This window comes from Myotis nattereri, assembly GCF_964212035.1.
Source record: "Myotis nattereri genome assembly, chromosome: 9".
Taxonomy (NCBI): domain Eukaryota; kingdom Metazoa; phylum Chordata; class Mammalia; order Chiroptera; family Vespertilionidae; genus Myotis; species Myotis nattereri.
In genome coordinates, this window is record NC_138084.1 from 40,882,586 (window position 1) to 40,905,558 (window position 22,973).

Below are 22,973 nucleotides of genomic sequence, written 5' to 3' on the forward strand. Positions count from 1 at the left end.
CTTTTGGGAAATAGATGTAACAATAGATGGTCATTATTCCAATTCTTTTGACTGAAATGACTTATTTATTTATGTACATAAAGAAACAAAGAAGTAAAATACCCTAATATATTTAATTTTCTCACCTTTTACTGGACATGATTTGCAGTTTCAGCAACAAACTTTGCTGATTTCTTCCATCTAATTAGTTTTCAGATTGAAAATGGCTTTTGACCTCACATTTTAGAAGCTGTATATAGTTTCTTCTGTTACTCTTCAGTTCTCTGAAAGATATTTTTTCATTATTTGTTTCATTTTTTCATTGCTACAATTTATTAACAATTTCATTAAATACAACAGTATTTTACTCAAAAATTTCTACATATGCAAAGTTCCCTCTTTCTTGAATTTTCACTATTCTGCATGCTAAATAAGTTTGAGACATCTTTAAAAGTGACATTTGTTAATTAGATCAGGTAAGTAGGAGCTTAGGACATTCATTGTCCAATTGGGTGACATGAAGTTGGAACTGTTAATGCCAATTAACTTAACAAAAGGACATATTAAAAATAACAGAAGGTCCCGGCCATCTTGGCACGGTGGTTAGAGCATCAGCCCACAGACTGAAGAGTCATGGGTTCGATTCCAGTCAAAGGCATGTACCTCGTACCTCGATTGCAGGCTTGATACCCAGACAGGGCAGGTTCTGAAGGCAGCCAGTTGATGTGTGTCTCTCACATTATTGTTTCTCTCTCTCTCTCCCCACCCCCTTCGATTCTCTCTCTAAAAATCAATGGAAAAAAATATCTTCCGGTGAGGATTAACAAAAAATAATAATAATAACACAAGAACCCAAAGAAAATAAAAACCATTTTTAAAGAGCTAATAAACCCAAATAATTGTTTTGCTGTTTGCATCTTCTGTTATCAAAGATGGAAGTAATAGTGACAAATTATTTGTCTAAGAAGTCAAACCATAAAAATAAATGAGGATTATGTCCCATCTAACTTATGCTTACTTCAAAGCAGAAATTATTCTTTTCTATACTAGAAATGGTGTATCTGGCTATATTCAAAGCAATAATCTGCTGCTGTGTTAAAAATGTTTGTATTATTCAAACTGTGGTCTCTGTTTAACTCGCATGCATATCTCTTCATAGGCTACAAATGCTCTGCACCTTTTCATGTTTTGATTTTCCTATGTACCATCAACAAACAATTATCTTTATTATTTTTTACTTATACTTACCTTAACCATTTGTTTCCTATATACCAACAATCCCCTTTTCAAGCAAAGTAGAAACTGTTTTGTGTTTGTTTATTTTTTTCAAAAAATCATTTTCCAAACTGTTTATTGGCATAGTGTGTTGTCTTTCCACTCTATAATCCTCAGGTAAATTGCCAAAGTTCTGTAGCTGAAATGTTAATAAAGAAATCTTTCTGGTTTTCATTGGACTATACTGTAGGTCACAGACAAAAGGCAACTTCAGGTGAAAATCTGATCAGGTTCTCATTTTTCCATGTAGTTATCAATGTTATCATCACCAACAATATTGCATCTGCAAAGGCCTACTTTATCCCCTACAACATCATTGTCTGAATGGTTTATTTTCTATCTTGAATGCCAAACAGAATATTTGGAAAACCACGATAAATAATTACTAAAAGATTATTTGTAGAAAAAGGTAAAATCATGATCTCATGCAGGTATAAAATTAATGTGTTAAGTGTTTTTAGTTGATTCACATGGGAGACAATTAGATGTTTAAAAGATAATCTGTTCAAAGGAAATCTCTTTAAAAGGAATGTCAAAATATCACTCCTTTATATGGAATAAAGGAATGTTGGAAGAAATTGGAAATAGAAACCTAATATATTTTTCCCCACAGGTTCTTTATTTTTTTAATTTTCTGTTTTTAATTAAATAATTAATTACCGTTTATTTTATTTTTTTTAATATATTTTATTGATTTTTTACAGAGAGGAAGGGAGAAAGATAGAGAGTTAGAAACATCCATGAGAGAGAAACATCGATCAGCTGCCTCCTGCACATCTCCCACTGGGGATGTGCCCGCAACCCAGGTACATGCCCTTGACGGGAATCGAACCTGGGACCTTTCAGTCCACAGACCGACGCTCTATCCACTGAGCCAAACCGGTTTCGGCTACCGTTTATATTCAATATTATTTTGTATTAGCTTCAGGTGTACAGCCTACTGGTTAGATAAGTATGTATTTTACAAAGTGTTCCCCCTGATATTTCCAGTACCCAACTGACACCATACATAGTTATGACAGTATTATTGATTATATTTCATATGTTGTACTTAAAGAAAATAATGTGAAACTCTGCAGGGCAAGACAAATTTGAATTTCTTTGAATTACTCACAAATTACAAAGAGTTCTAAAGTAACAAGGATATGAACAAAGCTGGATGTGACCATCTGGATGGGTGTGATATTAAGAATGCACAATTTTCCAATGAAAAACAAATTTTGTAGTCTCCCCCATTTTGATAAAAAAAAATAATCTATCTCAAAGTTTATTCTTTATTATGCAATAAAATTGGCTGCATTATGGAAGGGCCTACTTATTTCCACAGTTGTAGCAAGAGTATCAATTTATCATATATATTTTTTTAATCTGCTTTGCTAGAAGTTGTCATAAATAATCTCAGGTTAGACTTTTAAAGCCTCTTTTTATTTGCTGTACTGATGCTGGAATCCAAGTGAAGAGCTTGTAACCAGATTTCACTGATAGTACATAAAATGAAAAATTCCTTTTTTTCTTTCAATCCCCTTGAAAGACACTGACTTTCCTTAACTATCAGGTAAGCAAAAACCCGTGACAGTCTTCCCAGAATAGTTTTATAAACATTGGATACATAAGTTATTCCTAGTTCTTTAAAATTTCTCTTCATTTTTTTAGATATGTTTTTATATATTTCAGAGAGAAGAAGAGAGAGAGAAAGAAACATCAATAATGAGAGAGAACCATTGATAGGCTGCCTCCTGCATGACCCCCACTGGGCATGTGCCCTGACTAGGAATTGAACTGTGACCTCCTGGTTCATAGGTCAATGCTTAACCACTGAGCCACATCAGCCAGGCTTCTCTTCATTTCTGATTAAAAGGGAATCATCTCAAATATGACATTTTAGGCAAGGGATTGGTTCCATAAGCAGTATTTCCAATTATATCATGGTTAAAAAGAGGACCAGATCGACTCTTATTGAACATTTGCAAATAATTCTATTGCCATGAAAATAAGAATACTTATTAAGATTTTCCAAAATTTGGAGGCATCCATCTTGGAGCATAAAATAAATTTACAAATGTTTTATTTTACCTTGAAAAAAGAGTCCCCTAAATCACTAGGGTTTATGGCTGGCATAAGAAGAGAGAGAAAAAAAAAACCATTACATATCCAGAATACAGAGCCCTAATACGACATCAACACTACTTGAAGATAGAGCTACACAAATCATTCCTCAACAGTATATTCAATGCTATGTAATTAATTATTGTCCTGCTGGATCTTGGACCTGGAATCTCATTGTCCCACCTGCTCTACTGGAGTTCTGGAAATCATTATTCAGTCCACTAGTATGACTTCAAAGTTGTGTAAGTGATGCCATCATAATCCTGTACCTAAAAGTACATACCTGGTACAATTCTTATATATGGAGGGTTCTGAGTAGTCTTTTTTATAATTAGTCTTTTTTTTTTGTTTTATCCTGTAGTTGATTGTAAGCTCTCTCAGGAAGTGTTAGGGTAAGATAACAACAAAAACTACTTCTAATGACAACATACCTAAAATAGTTATGGTTATTTTATTACTGATGATTTTCAAAAGTAAAGGATTAGATGAGCGTTCATACAATTGATAAGGGCATTTGGCAGTTTCTGTGGCACACAAAACAAATATAATAATGCAAAATTTAAAGAAAAAAACATGTTCAGACAAAAAGTCTATAAGCATAATGATTATGCCTATTTTCAAAAATAGTGAACATCATATCTAATCTAATAAAAGACAACCATGCAAATTGACGATACCCTTGCTATGCTTTAAGCCACGTCCAACAGCTAATCAGAGCGACTATACGCAAATTAACCCAACCAAGATGGCGTCTGGCAGCCATGGAGCTGAAGCGAGCAGGAGGCTTGGTTGCTCCAGTGATAGAGGAAGCCAAGCTTCCTGGCCGGCTCTGAGCTCCACTGAAGGCAACAAAGTTTCAATTATAGAAGGTAAATAAATCCCAGAATAAAAAGAAAAAAAGGAGAGGCTGGGAGCTTCCATTGCCAGGGGGCTTGACCAGCCTGAAAATGGCCCTCAGCCCCTCACCCAGACTGGCCAGGCACCCCAGTGGGGACCCACACCTTGAAGGGGGTGTTACCAGCTGCAAACACCCATCAGCCCCTCATCCAGGCTGGCCAGGCACCCCAGCGGAACCCCCACCCTGATCCAGGACACCCTTCAGGGCAAACCAGCCGGCCCCCACCCATGCACCAGGCCTCTATCCTATATAATAAAAGGGTAATATGCAAATGGCCCCTAACAGCAGAAAGACTGGGAATGACTGGTCACTATGACACACACTGACCACCAGGGGGCAGACGCTCAATGCAGAAGCTGCCCCGTGGTGGTCAGTATGCTCCCACATGGGGGAGCTCTGCTCAGCCACAAGCCAGGTTGATGGCTGCCAGTACAACGGTGGTGGTGGGAGCCTCTCCCGCCTCCTCAGCAGCGCTAAAGATGTCTGACTGCAGCTTAGGCCTGCTCCTCGCTGGCAAGTGGACATCCCCTGAGGGCTCCCGGGCTTCCAGAGGGATGTCTGACTACCAGCTTAGTCCCAATTCCCCAGGGAATAGGCCTAAACCAGCAGGTGGTCATAGCCCAAGGGGTCCCAGACTGTGAGAGGGCACAGGCCAGGCTGAGGGACCCCCGAGTGCACAAATTTTTGTGCACCAGGCCTCTAGGCTAATTTATAAAAATGAGTGAATTCAGCCTGGCTGGTGTAGCTCAGAGGCTGAGTGTTAACCCATGCACCAAGAGGTCACCAGTTTGATTCCTGGTCAAGGCACATGACCAGGTTGCAGGCTCAATCCCCTGTTAGGGGCATGCAAGAGGCAGCCAGTGAATGTTAATGTTTTTCTCTGGTCAATGTTTCTATCTCTTCCTCTCCTTCTAAAATAAATAAATAAATAAATTAATTAATTAATTAATTAATTAAAAAAAATCCATAAAAAAGAGTTTATTTTTTAAAAAAAAATGGCTAAATTCAATTGTTACATTGAAAGAAATCTTGAGATATAACAATATAATACTGAGACATAATATACAATGAATTTATCAGACACATAGCAAGAATATACCAAAAACCTAAGACAACTATCAAGTTAAGAGAGTCAGTCCATCTTTATAGCTAATAAATACCTGTATTTTAATTAAGCTCCCAATTGAAAACCACTGATATAAAATATATACTTTCAAATTAAAGAAATGAGGTCATGACCAAATAAAATGTTTTTAAATAACCAAACATATTAGTGATAACTCTATACTGTTGTTTTCTTCTACCAGGCAAAGTACCTTTAATACTCTGACAAACAGAAATATAGTAAGTAGAGCAAGAGCTTTAACAAATCTCTGAGAGCTACCAGATAAAAAGAATACAACTAGTAAGATTTTTATATAAACAACATTCAATTAAAACATTTTAACTTAAGGAGAGTAGAGCATCTCTTTTCATTTGACTATTCTTCCTGTTAAACTCATTAATGGTACCATACCAAATAAATTTAAATATTTCCAGTCCCTCTCTTTTTATAAGATGAAAGAACAAATCATTGTGATTTTTAGTGGTCTTCTGGGAAATTTCAAAGATTATTTAAAGTAATGTATCCAAAAAGCTTTTTTTAATTGAGGTATAATTAAAAGTTTATATTTTATTTTAGTAAAACTAAGTAGTGATTTATGTCTGAAACATTGGTAAATTGAAGTTATATTAAAATTTAATGAGACTTTGATGAAATAAACTTTTTAGAATTCCAAACATATATTATAAAAAATATGAATGATACCAATGAAAATATGAATTATTTCAGACATAGATAAATAATTTTTAAAATTGATTTTGGATGGACTGATTTGAATTCATGCCAACACTTACTGTGAAATTCTGTGTTTATTGGTTAGATTTTGAATTCACCTGATGCAAAAAAGGCCCCAGAACTCAGGCCATTTGGGGAGCATCCTAAGAAGTAAAAGGATTAATGACAACTCTCAGTTCAAGCGGAGATGGAATCCCGGGAGACTATTTTCGGGGGAGAGCTGTATGAATAATAAAGCAACTCAAATCAGGTCACTGACGTTTTTTTATCTTGGACATGGATGAGAAAGCTGCCTTTGCATGATTTTAGCAACTATGCTGCCTTAAGATGCCAGGTGAGAATGAAAACAAGATTTTAACTGACTTGAATTTGAAATATAACAAATTTTAGAGACTTGGAATAAATTAGTGAGTAGGGAAACGGTAGCCTGTAATACAAGGAATCATGAGGCCTACAGATTGTTTTTCTTTTTGAAATTAGCCTTCTTCTTTTTTAAAACTGATATGTTTGGACAATGACACTGAACCACGTAGAGAAAGTGGGCTTAAAGTATTCCTGAATCAAATAAAAGGAGAACTATCCTTGCCTATGAGAATATTGAACATGAGATTTAGCTTCATCGCTGAACAGGAACATTGATTGAGACCAGAAAATATATATACTCTGAAAATGCCAAGGAACTTCTGGATGAGAAGAGGCACTAAAAAGAAATCTGGCAGCAGACACTGAACTCTAAGAGGCCCCATGATTAGAGGAGGCAGAATGTGCTCCCATGAAATAAAAATGAGTTTTTTACATACTCTTTCATCTGCCCTGTCCCAGTATAATTCTAAATATTTTTTTAAAAAATGTGGTTATAAACTGCTGGTACTAATTTTAACTTTATTTCTCATTCTGTTTGTATTAGACAGCATGTAGGGTATTAATTAATCACTTTGATCACTTCTGAAAGTCTCACCCAAATGACCCAGATTGAGACTTTGACAAATTAAATAGTATTCCAAATGAAAGCCAAAAGCAAGGGGCGGGAGCTTAAGCTTCTCATCTTCAATAGGAGGGCAAGGAGAGTGTAAGTCTTGGCAGAAGAGTCTTTTATATTTTTATTGTTTTCTTTAGTAATATTTCCTTATCAAGAATTGGACGCAAGTGAAATTTTGATTAAATAGCCTGGGAAATACTTAGGCTATTACAGGTAGAATCTGTCTGTCCCATGCAGACAATGAAGATTTCAAAGTGCAAATTTCATAAGGCTCACACACACAGTACCAGCCATGATGTTAGTGAGTGAGAATGGTGACAAATCAGGGTGAATCGTTTACACAAGAGTTTATTGTTATTGGGGATGACTTCATAGGGGTGTGAAGAGTGTGTATGAAATGCCTATGTAGTTTCATTGTAAAACGTAAGTACAAATTAAATGGCACAAAATAATTAAAATTTACCCAAAATACAAAGCCAAAATTTTATTATTAAAGTAACAGAATTATGTCAAATGTATATAACAAATGTATATGAAATGTTTTCTAAATTATTATTTTAACTTTCAGTATCCATCTCTTTGCATAAAAAACAGATCAGTGCCTGCTATTAATCACTAGTCTAACATGTATCATTGTTGACCAAGGCAGAGAAATTTCACAGAATAGTGTGCTACTATAATGATAAGGCAAAGTGTGAATCTATCTTATTTTATTGAGGATTTCAGTACTCAATTTAAAATACCATTATAACATTTGTACAATTTAAGTAATTGCAACCTAAATGTCCATTGATAGATGTATGTATAAAGAAAATATTGCATAAAATGAAATATTCTTCAGCTTTAAAAAGGAAGGAAATCCTGTCATTTGCAGCAACATGGATGAACCTGGAAGTTATTAGACTAGTTAAAATAAACCAGATGCAAAAGGACAAATACTACCTGGTATAACTTACATGGTGAATCTAAAATAACTCATGAAAGTAGATAGTAGATTTTTTTCCCTTTCAATTAGCTAGCATATCTGGAGAATTTGACCAACAGAATAGGTATTTTCTAGTTTAGACTCATATTTTATATATGAGTATTATACAAATAAAATCAGTATTAAATTAAAGTTTTCATAAGGTTAGGAATCATTTATTCCAAGGTATAAAAAAAAAGTAATTTTTAACATTTGCTTTTGGAACAATGAATTTCCTTTTAGGAAAGGCGTGCTACCCTGGCATCATGCATTATGAAAACAGTACGAACTCTATATTCTCCACCTTCCTGGTGACAGGCATACCTGGGCTGGAGGCTGTGTACATCTGGATCTCCATCCCCTTCTCTGTCATGTTCTTCATTACCTTGGTGGGCAACATGACCATCATTGCAATTATCTGGCGAGAGCAGACCCTCCACGTGCCTATGTACCTCTTCTTGTCCATGCTAGCAGCCTCTGATGTGGGTCTGTCCCTCTTCACCTTCCCCACAATGCTGAGGATCTTCTGGCTGGATGCTCGTGAGATCACCTTCTCAGCTTGCTTTACCCAAATGTTTTTTATCCACACCTTCCAGGATTTTGAGTCAGCTGTCATACTGGCAATGGCCTTTGATCGCTATGTGGCCATTTCTTATCCACTGCACTATTCCTCCATCCTGACCCATAGTGTAATTGCCAAGATAGGTCTGGCCATTGCTGTGCGAACCTTCACTATACAGGTACCCCTTCCTATCCTCTTGAGGAGGCTGTGTTTTTGTCACCCCAATGTACTTTCTCATTCCTACTGTCTGCATCCTGACATCCTAAAGCTCTCCTGCTCCAACACAAGGATAAATAGCATCTTTGGACTCTTCGTGCTGCTATCCACTATGGGGCTTGATTTTCTCCTCATTCTTATTTCATACATTCTGATACTAAAAACTGTACTAAGTATTGCATCCCATGGTGGCCGCCTCAAGGCTCTCAACACCTGTATCTCCCACCTCTGTGCCGTGATCCTCTTCTTCACACCCATGATCTGCCTGTCGATACTGCACCGCTTTGGCCCAAAACTTCCCTCACACATTTACGTGACCCTGGCCAACATGCACTTTCTCATTCCACCTGTGATGAACCCCATTGTGTATGTAGTGAAAACCAAGCCGATACAAGATAAAATTCTGAAACTCTTTATAAAGAAAGGATCAGGAAAATCCAAAGTCACATTTATAACATGAGTGAGCACTATCCTAAGAATACTTCATGAAACAAAGAGCTTGCTAATATTCCAAATGCCACAGAGATTCTGTTTGACCACTGACTGTTCTGAATAATATGGGATGTAAGGCTGGATAACTATTTCTTTTCTATGATTTGAATTAATATATATTGAATAATAAAAATTTGTTCAGTACATTAAAAATTTGAAATAATGAACTAGCTTCATTATTTCTTAGTCCAATGGTTCATTTATTTTTGTCAGAGAAGTTTGTAGTCTTATAGTTCATTTTTCACAAAGTGAATAAATTATTACTTATATATATATATATATATATATATATATATATATATATATATCACCCTTGATAGACTGATATTTATTTAGTGAATACCTACTTTATTTTTTTACTTTTTGAGGTACGGGAGATTACTTAATTAAACAAAGTTCTCACTTTCTCAGTGGTTTGTTTTGTTGATGCTATTGTTGACAAAGTAAGGAGCAACAGATAAAAAACAAACAAGTGAATAGCTAATACTGAAAAGAATTATAAAGCCATGAAACAATGTCAACAATCTCTACTTAAATCTGTATCAACATTGTCCTGGCCAGGTGGCTCAGTTGGTTGGAGCATTGTTTGATACACTGAAATGTTGTGGGTTTAATTCCTGGTCAGGACACATACCCAGCTTTTGGGTTCGATTCGCAGGAAGGGGTGAATGGGAGGCAATCAATAGATGTTTCTCTCTCTCTCTCTCTCTCTCTCTCTCTCTCTCTCTCTCTCTCTCTCTCAAAAAATAAAAATAAAAATCAATAAACATATCCTTGGGTAAGGATTAAAAATAAAATTATACCAACATTTCTATTGCCAGTCTCTAAATCTCTAGTATAATGTTCTTTCAAGCTGCTCACACCTTGACTTCAGGGCCTCTGGACTTTGGCCTTGAGATCTCTGATCCTGCTCCTTGGAACTTTCACCTTGTCTAAGTCTATGACAACATTGTTAATTCAATGTCTTTCATATTCACTATGGACCTTCAGGAAATGCTCTATCAATATTCATTCTTTCTTGTTGGTTTTTTTTGGGGAGGTTGAGGAGGGGGCAGACTGGGTGTTTTTTTTATTTGTTTGTTTTTTACTTTTCAACTCTAAACTTAATTTTGGAATCAATTTAAATAATCTTCTATTTTCTACTCTTACACCTGTACATTTTAGTTCTAATTAAGAAAACAATAGAGTTTTAAATTGTAATAACTACAAAATAATGGTCTTATTGTTTTGGTCTTTCAGTGACTGAATGTATATTTTTGAAACACTTGGTGTTTCCACAATCCACAGCTGCAATTTCACATGTTCACAACTATTTCCCAGTTACTTACACTTCACAGCACTACACTCTTCACTTTTACATACATAAAGAAATCTATTTCTATATATGCCCTAAAATTCTACCTTCCAATAAAAAAAGGAATTATAACCTCCTTTATTCAAAGAAGATAAGTTTATTTTAATGTAATCAGAGATGTTCAATTTTGCCCTGCACCCATTCTCTGTTTCTCTTTTTTTGATATATTATCATTATTAGAAAATATTTTAAGAGTTACCTTTTGTGACAGCATGGATGGACCTGGAGAGTATTATGCTACGTGAAATAAGCCAATCAGAGAAAGACATGTATCACATGATTTCACTTATATGTGATTTCTAATGAACAAAGTAGACTGATGAAAAAAGTGGAGACAGACTCATGGATACAGAGAACAGGCTGATAGCTGTCATAGGGGCAGGGGTTCAGGGCTGAGTGAGATGGGTGGAGGGATTAAGCAAAGAAAAAAAGAAAGACTCATGGACACAGACTTTGGTGATTGCCAGAGTGAAGGGGGGTTGGGGAGGTAGAAGAAGGTAAAGAGGGGATAAATGGTGATGAAAGGAGACTTGACTTGGGTGGTAAATGCACAATACCATATACAGATGATGCATGGTAGAATTGTAAAAAAAAACAAACAAAAATAAAAGTAAATAAATAAATAATATTGCAAGAATCCCAAAGATGTAGAAAATAATACAACAAACACGCATATATTTTCTTTTAATTCTATTTAATTATAATATTTTGCCACCAGTGAGTTAGTTTATTATATACTCAAATTATCCTATATAATAAAAGCCCAGCGACCGAACGGCAGAATGACCGGAACGACCGGTGGATCAGTCGCTATGACATGCACTGACCACCAGGGGGAAGACGCTCAATGCAGGAGCTGCCCCCTGGTGGTCAGTGAACTACCACAGTGGGATCACTGCTTGGCTGACTGGGATGAGTGGCTGCTCCAGCTGTGAACCCCGGGCCCACGGACAGGAACCCAGGCTATAATAGTCGCCTCCTTGCCCCAGACTCCTCTTTCTCTTCCTCATTCCCTGCCACCTCCTCTGGATGCCTGCAGGCCACGCAGCACAGCTACCCGGCTCGCAGAGCTGACCCCGGAGGACTACTCTGATGCCTCTCAGTGCTTTTGTTCCTAGGCCTGGCCCCAACAGGGTCCCTTGGAGAGGCGAGTGCGCTGGCTCCACAGAAGATGCTGGATCAGGGAGCAGCCACTCAGAGGGCAGGTCAACAGCCACTTGGTTGACCGGGATGAGCGTCGCTCCCACAGTGAGCTGATCCCCACAGGCCATGCCCCCCACCAGTGCACAAATCCTGTGCAGCAGGCCTCTAATACCTAATAAAGGCAAATATTTTTTGTATCTCTCTGAATCACAGACTTCAAACTCAATCCCAAAAGTCATCACACACATTTGAGTTTTGTGTTTATCTTTCCCTTCTTTGTTTTATATTAATGATATAATAAGCATAAGCAGGGTTGGGCAAAAGTAGGTTTACAGTTGTGAGTACGCAAAACACAGTTTATTCTTGTATTGTTATTTATTAATTATTGTATTATTTTCCATAAGAACAACTATAAACCTACTTTTGCCCCACCTTGTATATGCTATATAAGAGTATTTTTAATACTCTCTTTAAAAAATCAAGAATTTTTTTAGTTCCAGTGCATCTTTTTGAAATTTACGCATGCTCCTATGTGTAGCCTGAAAATATTCATTTTCACTGTTGTAAACACCCCTCTGCTGTTCAGGAGATAAAAAGGTGCACCAGAGATTCAGTTCTCCGGTTAGTCCTGCCTCTTGTTCTACACTATACATTTCCATTACTGGGATTAAAAATATTTCTAGAACTCTACATATTCTTACCATATATATGACATCCTCAGTCATAATCTTAATGGAGTAATGTCATTACACCTCCTATCCCTAGTTATGAGACTTTCATCTTATCCCTTCACTTTAATCTCCATATAGCTGCATAAAATTGTTTTTGACCTATATTCTCTTTCTTTTTTTTTTTTTTCTTATTTTAAATTTTTTTATTGCTTAAAGTATTACAAAGGATATTACATATGTGTCCATTTTATCCCCCCGCCCTAGACAGTCCCCCAGCCTCCCCTATCCCCCAGTGTCTTATGTCCATTGGTTATGCTTATACGCATGCATACAAGTCCTTTAGTTGATCTCTTACCCCCCTCCCTCCTGCCCCCCAACCCTCCCCGGCCTTCCCACTGCAGTTTGACAATCTGTTTGAGGCAGCTCTGCCTCTGAATCTATTATTGTTCAAAAGTTTATAATGGTCTCTATTATCCATGAATGAGTGAGATCATGTGGTATTTTTCCTTCATTGACTGGCTTATTTCACTTAGCATAATGCTCTCCAGTTCCATCCATGACGTTGCAAATGGTAAGAGTTCCTTCCTTTTTAGAGCAGCATAGTATTCCATCGTGTAGATGTACCACAGTTTTCTAATCCATTCATCTACTGATGGGCACTTAGGCTGTTTCCAGATCTTAGCTATGGTGAATTGTGCTGCTATGAACATAGGGGTGCATATATCCTTTCTGATTGGTGTTTCTGGTTTCTTGGGATATATTCCTAGAAGTGGGATCACAGGGTCAAATGGGAGTTCCATTTTCAGTTTTTTAAGGAAACTCCATACTGTCTTCCATAGTGGCTGCACCAGTCTGCATTCCCACCAGCAGTGCACAAGTGATCCTTTTTCTCCACATCCTCTCCAGCACTTGTCGTTTGCTGATTTGTTGATGATAGCCAGTCTGACAGGTGTGAGATGGTACCTCATTGTTGTTTTGATTTGCATCTCTCGGATGATTAGTGACTTTGAGCATGTTTTCATATGTCTCTTGGCTTTCTGAATGTCCTCTTTTGAAAGGTGTCTATTTAGGTCCTTTGCCCATTTTTTGATTGGATTGTTTATCTTCCTTTTGTTAAGTTGTATGAGTTCCCTATAGATTTTGGAGATTAGGCCCTTATCAGATATGACATTGGCAAATATGTTTTCCCACACAGTGGGTTTTCTCGTTGTTTTGTTGATGGTTTCTTTTGCTGTGCAGAAGCTTTTTATTTTGATGTAGTCCCATTTGTTCATTTTCTCTTTAGTTTCAAGTGCCCTAGGAGCTGTATCAGTGAAGAAATTGCTTCGGCATATGTCTGAGATTTTGTTGCCTTTGGATTCTTCTAGAATTTTTATGGTTTCCTGTCGTACATTTAAGTCCTTTATCCATTTTGAGTTTATTTTTGTGTATGGTGTAAGTTGGTGGTCTAGTTTCATTTTCTTGCATATATCTGTCCAATTTTCCCAACACCATTTATTGAAGAGACTATCTTGGCTCCATTGTATGTTCTTGCCTCCTTTGTCAAATATTAATTGAGCATATTGGTTCGGGCCGATTTCTGGGCTCTCTATTCTATTCCATTGATCTATATGCCTATTCTTGTGCCAGTACCAGGCAGTTTTGAGAACAGTGGCTTTGTAATACAACTTGATATCTGGTATTGAGATCCCACCTACTTTGTTCTTTTTCAGGATTGCTGCAGCTATTCGGGGTCTTTTTTTATTCCAGATGAATTTTTGGAGAGTTCGTTCTAGATCTCTGAAGTATGCCGTTGGTATTTTAATGGGAAGTGCATTGAATTTATAGATTGCTTTGGGTAGTATGGACATTTTAATGATGTTGATTCTACCAATCCATGAACACGGTATGTTCTTCCATCTGTTTATGTCTTCCTCTATATCTTTTTTCAACGTCCTGTAGTTTTCTGAGTAGAGGTCTTTTACCTCTTTAGTTAAGATTATTCCTAGGTAGCTTAGTTTTTTTGGTGCGATGGTAAACGGGATTGTTTTTATAATCTCTCTTTCTGAAAGTTCACTATTGGTGTATAGAAATGCCTCAGATTTCTTGGGGTTAATTTTGTATCCTGCTACATTGCCAAATTCATGTATTAAGTCTAGTAGCTTTTTGATGGAGTCTCTAGGGTTTTGTATGTATAATATCATGTCGTCTGCAAATAAGGACAGTTTTACTTCCTCTTTTCCAATTTGGATGCCTTTTATTTCTTCTTCTTGCCGAATTGCAATGGCTAACACTTCCAGTACTATGTTGAACAGGAGTGGTGAGAGGGGGCATCCCTGTCTTGTTCCTGTTCTTAGGGGAAATGGTGTAAGTTTTTGTCCATTGAGAATGATGTTGGCTGTGGGCCTGTCATATATGGCTTTTATTATGTTGAGGTATGATCCTTCTACTCCCACCTTGCTGAGAGTTTTTATCAAAAATGGGTGTTGAATTTTGTCAAATGCTTTTTCTGCATCAATTGATATGACCATGTGGTTTTTTTCTTTCAATTTGTTTATGTGACGTATCACGTTTATTGATTTGCGGATATTGTACCATCCTTGCATCCCTGGGATAAATCCTACTTGGTCATGGTGTATGATCTTTCTGATGTACTGCTGGATCCGATTTGCTAAGATTTTGTTGAGGATTTTGGCATCTATGTTCATGAGGGATATTGGCCTGTAATTCTCTTTCATTGTGTTGTCTTTACCTGGTTTTGGTATTAGGGTGATGCTGGCTTCATAGAATGAGCTTGGAAGTGTTCCTTCCTCTTGAATTTTTTGTAGTAGTCTGAGGAGGATAGGTTTTAGTTCTTCCTTGAATGTTTGGTAAAACTCCCCTGTGAAGCCGTCTGGTCCTGGGCTTTTGTTTGCTGGAAGCTTTTTGATGACTGCTTCAATTTCTTCCATAGTTATTGGCCTGTTGAGATTTTTAGATTCTTCCTGATTGAGTTTTGGAATGTTGTATTTTTCTAGGAATTTGTCCATTTCCTCCAGGTTGTCTAGTTTGCTGGAGTAGAGCTGTCCATAGTATTTTTTAACAATCATTTGTATTTCTGTGGGGTCTGTTGTTATTTCACCTCTTTCATTTCTGATTTTGTTTATTTGGGTCCTCTCTCTTTGCTTCTTGGTGAGTCTGGCTAGAGGTTTGTCAATCTTGTTTATCCTTTCGAAGAACCAGCTCTTGGTTTCATTGATTTTCTGTATTATTTTTTTGGTCTCTATGTTATTTATTTCTGCTCTAATCTTTATTATCTCCTTCCTTCTGCTCACTCTGGGGTTTTCTTGTTGCTCTCTTTCTAATTCTTTGAGTTGTAGAGTTAGCTGATTTACTACCATTTTTTCTTGTTTTTTGAGATAGGCCTGTAGAGCTATAAACTTCCCTCTCAGGACTGCTTTCATTGTGTCCCATAGGTTTTGGATTGTTGTGTTTTCATTGTCATTAGTTTCCAGGATGTTTTGAATTTCTTCTTTGATTTCATTGGTAACCCAATCAATATTTAATAGCATGCTATTCAGCTTCCAGGTGTTTGAGTATTTTGGGTTGTTTTTATTGCAGTTTATTTCTAATATTATGCCATCGTGATCTGCGAAGACGCTTTTTATGATTTCAATCTTCTTGAATTTGGGGATACTTTGCTTGTGACCCAATATATGGTCTATTTTTGAATACGTGTCATGAGCACTTGAGTAGAATGTATATTCCGTGGCACTGGGGTGAAGTGTTCTGAAGATGTCTATTAAGTCCATCTGATCTAGTGAGTCATTTAGTATTGCTGTATCTTTGCTGATTGTTTGTCTAGAGGACTTATCCAGTGATGACAGTGGTGTATTAAAGTCCCCTACTATGATTGTATTGTTGTCGATCTCTCCTTTGATATCTTCCAGAAGATTTTTTATGTATTTGGGTGCTCCTGCATTGGGTGCATATATGTTTATCAGGGTTATATCTTCTTGTTGTATTGATCCTTTTAGTATTATGAAGTGGCCTTCCGTATCTCTTGTTATGGCCTTCACTTTGAGGTCTATTTTGTCCGATATAAGTATTGCTACCCCAGCTTTCTTTTCTTTTCCATTAGCCTGAAAGATATTTTTCCATCCCTTCACTTTCAGTCTGTGTGAGTCCTTTCTAATGAGGTGGGTCTCTTGTAGACAGCAAATGTATGGGTCATGATTTTTTATCCATTCAGCCACTCGATATCTTTTGGTTGGAGCATTTAGCCCGTTTACATTTAAAGTTATTATTGAAAGGTACTTGTTTGTAGCCATTTCTTTTTTTGTGTGTGTGGCTGATTTCTTTCTGGGATTTTTATTTCTTCTTTTTACACCAGTCCCTTTAGCATTTCTTGCATTGCTGGCTTGGTGGTGATAAACTCCCTTAGCCTTTTTTTGTCTGTGAAGCTTCTTATTTCCCCTTCAATTTTGAATGATAGCCTTGCTGGATAGAGTATTCTTGGATTCAGTCCTTTGCTTTGCATCACTTTGTAAATTTCCGTCCATTCTTTTCTGGCCTGATGTGTTTCTGTTGAGAAATCATTTGATAATCTAATGGGAGATCCCTTGTATGTAACTTTCCGTCTCTCTCTTGCAGCCTGTAAGATTCTCTCTTTGTCCTGAACATTTGCCATGGTAATTATGATGTGTCTTGGTGTGGGTCTTTTCGGGTTCACCTTGCTTGGGACTCTCTGGGCTTGTGTGACTTTTTTCTTCCCCACCTCAGGGAAGTTTTCTGATATTATTTCTTCCAATAGGTTTTCTAATCCTTGTTCCTCTTTCTGTTGTTCTGGCACCCCTATTATTCGTATGTTGTTTCGTTTCATGTTGTCCCAAAGCTCCCTTAGGCTCTCCTCCTGTCTTTTAATTTTTTTCTCCAACTGAAGTACAGTTTGGGTGTGTTTTGCTTCCCTGTCTTCTAATTCACTAATTCGGTCTTCCGCTTCTCCTAGTCTACTGTTGATACTTTCAATGGTGTTCTTTATTGCAGCTATATCGCACTTCATTTCTTCTTGGGTCTTAGTTAAGTTGTCGATTTTTTCATCTGTTTCTTCTTGCTTCTTGGATAAGTTGTCGATTTTTTCCTCCATCCGGTGTATGCACTCTAGGACCCTTATTCTGAATTCTTTTTCTGTCATGTTGTATGCCTCTGTATCACTTAGCTGCTTTTCTGGTGAGTCCTCCTTTTCTTTCCTTTGGGGATTTCTTTGTCTACCCATGTTTGATCTCACTGACGTATATAGATATTGAGTCGTTCAGTGGCTGCTCCCTAGGTGGCAGTGGCTCCTCGGGCTGTGGTTGCTCCTTGGGCAGTTGTGGTAGCAGCTGCTCCTCTGTTGTTAGCGGGTCTTCTGATGGGTGCTGTTCACAGCTGTTGTGGCTCTTCTGGCTGGTGGAGGGAGGCTTCACCCACAGCAGCTGTTCCTCAGACAGAGCGTGTGGAGATCAGGAGGCCGCTGTTGCTTGGATCTGCTTTCTGTGGGGAGAAGCCGAGTTCCTCTGAGTTCACGTAGTCGCGCTGCTTGAGAGCCGTTGTTGCCGGGTTAGTAGCTGGTCTCTGGATGCCGGCGACAGTCACCCAAGATGGCACGGTCTCCGCGGCTGTGCCGGCGCACCTGGAGAGGTTTCAGCCTCAGCCTCTAACCGTTCCCTTTATCTAGGATTTCTCTGTCTTTCCTGGCTGCAAACTGTCTCAGCTGAATCTCCTCTGCTTATTCGGGCTGTATGCTACCCGTTTCAGCTGCCCGCCCTTATCTGCTCCGGGACAAGGCACCGACACGTCTGTCTAAACCTCCGCCATTTTCTCTATCCTCTATATTCTCTTTCAACCAATTATTTTCCTCTTTCTTCTTACAGCTTTATTTCTTCCTTTCGGAGGCTTGATATTGGCCCACCAATTATCTCTATATTTTAATCTGTGAATACATTACCTTTCTTGGAAATAGGAAACTTGCAAGTGCAATTAGGTTAAGGGGATCTTAATATTGGAAGATTATTCTGAATTTTCTGAGTATGCCTGATGCAGTCACAAAGTCCTTGTAAGGGAAAGGCAGGAAGTCAGAAAGGAGTAGAGACACAATATTGATGGTGTTGAAGATACAGAAATAGGGCCAGGAGCCAAGCTGGAAAAGGCAAATCACTAGATTCCCCCCGTGCCGGCACCCCCCCCCCCCCTCATAGCCTCCAGAAAGAACCTCTCAAGAGACAGTTGGATATTAGTCTAGTTTGACTCATTTGGACATTTAATTTCCTGAATTTTAAAATAATATTATTGTGTTATTTTAAGTCACTGAGTTTGTGGTAATCTGTTTCAGCAACTATAGAAGATTAATACACCTCAACTACTAAACATAATTAACTATACTTCCTTAGCTAAAAATAATTTTATTCAGCCATTCCTTCTTTACCACCTGCTTTAAAACAGTTTTAAAAACATTTAAGACTGTTCATAAAATGAACACTTACTAATCATATAGCTGTTAATAGGTACTTACTTTATTTTTCTTCTTTATTTCTACTTGAAAAAAAATAATGAGCATTAGTTATCTTCCTCTTGCCAAATCTTTAAAAAATTCATTGTGGTAGAATATAAAACACATGCAGAAAACTGCATGGAAATACATGTGCAATGTAACACATTTTTTGTAAAATGGATATCCATGTAAATATCACCTAGGTAAAGAAATAAAATTATCGATGCCCAAATTTTTTCTGTAGCCTTACCTGAACATGACCTCACCATCACCACTATGTTAAACTAGTATTCTGCTTTTTATAATGTTTATTTCATTGTTTTTCTCTACATTGTGACTATTTATACATCCCCCAAACAACACAGTTTACCTGTAATTAAACTAAACTAAACATTGTTTCCTCTTCAACTCCATTATAATCTAATTTTGCCTCTACTATTCCATTGAAATTGCTTGGGCAAAGGTCACTCTAATTAGCTCTAAATTTCTAAATCATATTATCTATTTCAAATTCTGTCTCCTCATCACTGATGTTTCATCTATAATTGAAACAATTGATTGCTCACCTGTTATTGCATATTCATACTTTGTAGGCTTCTCTTGCACCTCTGTATTTTCTGATCTGTCCACCTAATTTTACTCATTGCATTTTCTAGCTTTACTTCGGATGCCAACCTGCTGAATATAAATGTTGCCATCCTCAATCTCAAACTGAATGTCCTGAACTCCAGACAGGTTCATACCTCCCTCTGGATAATTCCTTTTGTATGCTATATGGAAACCTTAAACTCAACTAGTCCGAAATAGAACTTGGAATAGAATAGCAGGAAAGCCTCCTGGTCCATTCTCAACTGCTGCTTCTTCCTGCTGTCACGTTTGTGTTCTACATTTTATGGGAATGGCATTTCCATTCATGTGCTCATTCCAGCCAAAAATATGAACTGGGTCAGGGATGCTCCTTACTTCCCTTTACTCATAGTATCCAGTCATTTACCAATAAGGTAGATTTTACTTTATTAGTATTTTCCCAACAGCCCCCACTTTTACATTTCCACTGCTCTTGACTCAGCTTAGAACTTAATAATTAAATAAATTACTTTGGCATTCTGCTAGTTGTCTTCCCTGCCTTCATTCTCAAACAACTCCAAACAGAACTGAAACTAGCTTTCAGAATCTAACATAATCATGTTGCACAAACTTGTTTCTGCCTTTTCATTGATTCTCTTCATTTTTGGGTTAGTCTTTGCTCACGACTGCCACAATTATTCTTTGATGATTTTCTGGCTCATTTTTTAAAATTTCTGATTATCGGTTCCATGCTCTGAAGTGAGTACCGCTTCCTATTTAACACTTGTTCTTCCTTAAATATTTTCCTTATTATTAAAGGGCCCATGTATAGTGCCCACTTTATTTTGAATTGATAATTCCAAACTCTTTTGTTATTTTCTGTCACCTAAGATTAGGATTATTTTTAGGCCATATTAGAAGCTAGTCGTATTTCACATATGCTGAATGAAAATATTTCTAACTCATGTCCCTTGAGGTCATGGCAACTTCTGAAAATGCAGCAAAGCTCCTACCAGAAAAGAGTTACTACAGCAGATATCTTTTACTCAAGTTTTGCTTATTTCTGTAGCCAATGTTGATAGCTGTCTCTTGACCAAATCTTCCAGAATCTTCACATATTTACTGAGCAATAATCTTACTATCTGTGCCCAAAGCAGTAGGTCTACATGAACCAGGTGGGTAGCATGTGTAAGATAAACATGGAATTTATTCTATGTATCTGTTGCTTGATCTGAGGTCTACACATACTTATAAGATGACAGATATGAGCCTATGTGATCAGCTCCATTTTAAGACTCTGGATTCCAAAACTCAAGCAGGCTTCCCTACATAAACATCTCTCATGTGTCTCTGAGGTTACAGCTAGAGAGACCCTTTCAGAGAAGAAATGTTGGGAGGCCTGTATGTGACCTCTCTTGCCTTTACCTACATATAATTTTTCCTGCTGTACTTTCACAGTATCCTTTGCTATATCAAATCTCAGCCATGAGGATAATTTTACTTTGAGTTGTATGAGTGCTTCAAGTGAATCACTGAACTAGCAATTGGTTGTGTACCTGAGATGGCTCCTCTACCTCGTTACTAACTTGGTTCTTACATAAATTTTCAGGCCATTCCCACCCAGCTCCACACATATTGCAACCAGTAGTTGTATCCTATATTACTCTCTCCTCAACTTATAAACAATATCCAGGCCCATTATATATGCCCCTGGTGAATCTTTTTAATCTCCTCCACCACTTATAATCATTCCCTCAGGAAATATGAAGAACTCACTTTGAGGAGAGAGAGAGGAGGAGGAGAAGGGACAATAGCAGTAAAAAGTAAGCTCTATGTTATCCTATATAATAAAAGGCTAATATGGCCCTGGCTGGCTTGGCTCAGTGGATAGAGCATCAGCCTGTGGACTGAAGGGTCCTGGGTTTGACTCTGGTCAGGGGCACATGCCCCGGTTATGTGCTGGATCCCCAGTGGGGGGTGTGCAGGAGGAGGCTGATCAATGATTCTCTCATCATTGATGTTTCTATCTCTCTCTCCCTCTCAACTTCCTCTCTGAAATATATATATATTTTTAAAAAGGCTAGTATGCAAATTGTCCCTTTGACTGGGAGTTCAACCAGGGGCTGGGCCAGCCAACCAACAGCCCACAGCCCCTCCCTCTGGCCAGACATCACCCATGCACAAATTTGTGAACCAGGCCTCTAGTTGTAACAATAACAAATTAGTTCAAAATGAATTTATCCTGGAGGAAATCTATTAATATTAGCACTCATGGAAATAGTGTTGTAGATTCTGTTCTTACCCACCTCCTGGGATATTTATAATTTAAGGGGAAAGGTTGGATTTGGAGGAGGGGTATAGGAAAACATAAAGGATTGTATATCCTGAAAATACAAATATGATGCAAGATGTTCCTGGGACCAAAATTGCTATGATCTATTTGATGATTTCCATCTCTAAGGAGCTAAAAAGGTCTTAGGCTGGGAAGAGAAGAAAGGAAGCCTGAAGCACAACAGGCTGCATGTTCTAAGCTTATAGCATATATCATCTGCAGATCTGGCAAAGACCTACAAGGGTTAGCAATAGGCAGCTCTGTCTGGCACATGCTCATTTGATGCTTCTTTAAAAGACTATACCACGGGGACTGGATGTGAGCCTCCAGGGAGAGCCAGAACTAATGTTTTATAAACCTGTTCTCTTAGCACTACGATCAAGCCAGGGAGCCTCACAAGGCCTCAGCTGCCCCACAATCCACAGAAATTGAATCTCTGACCTGGGGTCTGGTGAGTGATAGAAACATCTCAGGCTATAGTAGGTCAAATCATGTTGCATGTGTACCTGGGATGGAATTGAGAGAAGTCGTGGGCTACCCTAGACATGGCTTCCAACTTTGTATGAGGATCTCTGAAGCAGGAAGGGCATTTGTTAGAGGTACACAGCACTTCTAATTCTCTTGTATGATATATTCTACATACAAGAGAGTATATACATAGAATATATAGTTTGGGGAAACAACCCCTGGACTCTCTTTCATCACTTAACAGTCACTCAATTCTTGCTCTTATAATTTGAGATCAACTGCAAGTCAAACTACATTTGTGTATGACACATATTAGATAATATTTCTCAGTTGTTTTTAAAAAGACTTCTGAGACATGGAGTTTTGCATTCTTTTTAGGGATGTTGCAGAGTCAGTTTAGCAGGATTTGGACAAGATGACCTTGGAAAATATAAAAATGTTTGTCAATGACTTTTTTCTGAAAAAGCTCAAATAAAGAAGTTAGCCTTTTGTGTGACAGCTCCTCTTTTCCGACATTCTTAGAAGGCTGAGTTAAAACAAAGACTTCCAAGTAGCCCAACAGATGATTCCCGTTTGTGAATGGATCACCAGCTTGTTACATATCAACTTAGGCTGTCTTCTGAATATAAAACTATCTTCTTTC

At 37.7% G+C, this 22,973-nt stretch overlaps 1 protein-coding gene across 1 annotated transcript; it reads left to right on the forward strand.

Annotated features, from left to right (window-relative positions):
• Window positions 1-8,304: 8,304 nt before the first annotated feature.
• Window positions 8,305-9,276, forward strand: LOC308524056 (olfactory receptor 51G2-like; the record flags this gene model as incomplete). Its single annotated transcript, XM_081098209.1, has 1 exon — window positions 8,305-9,276. One exon carries the CDS (start codon window positions 8,305-8,307, stop codon window positions 9,274-9,276), a length of 972 nt encoding a protein of 323 aa, XP_080954335.1.
• Window positions 9,277-22,973: the final 13,697 nt, after the last annotated feature.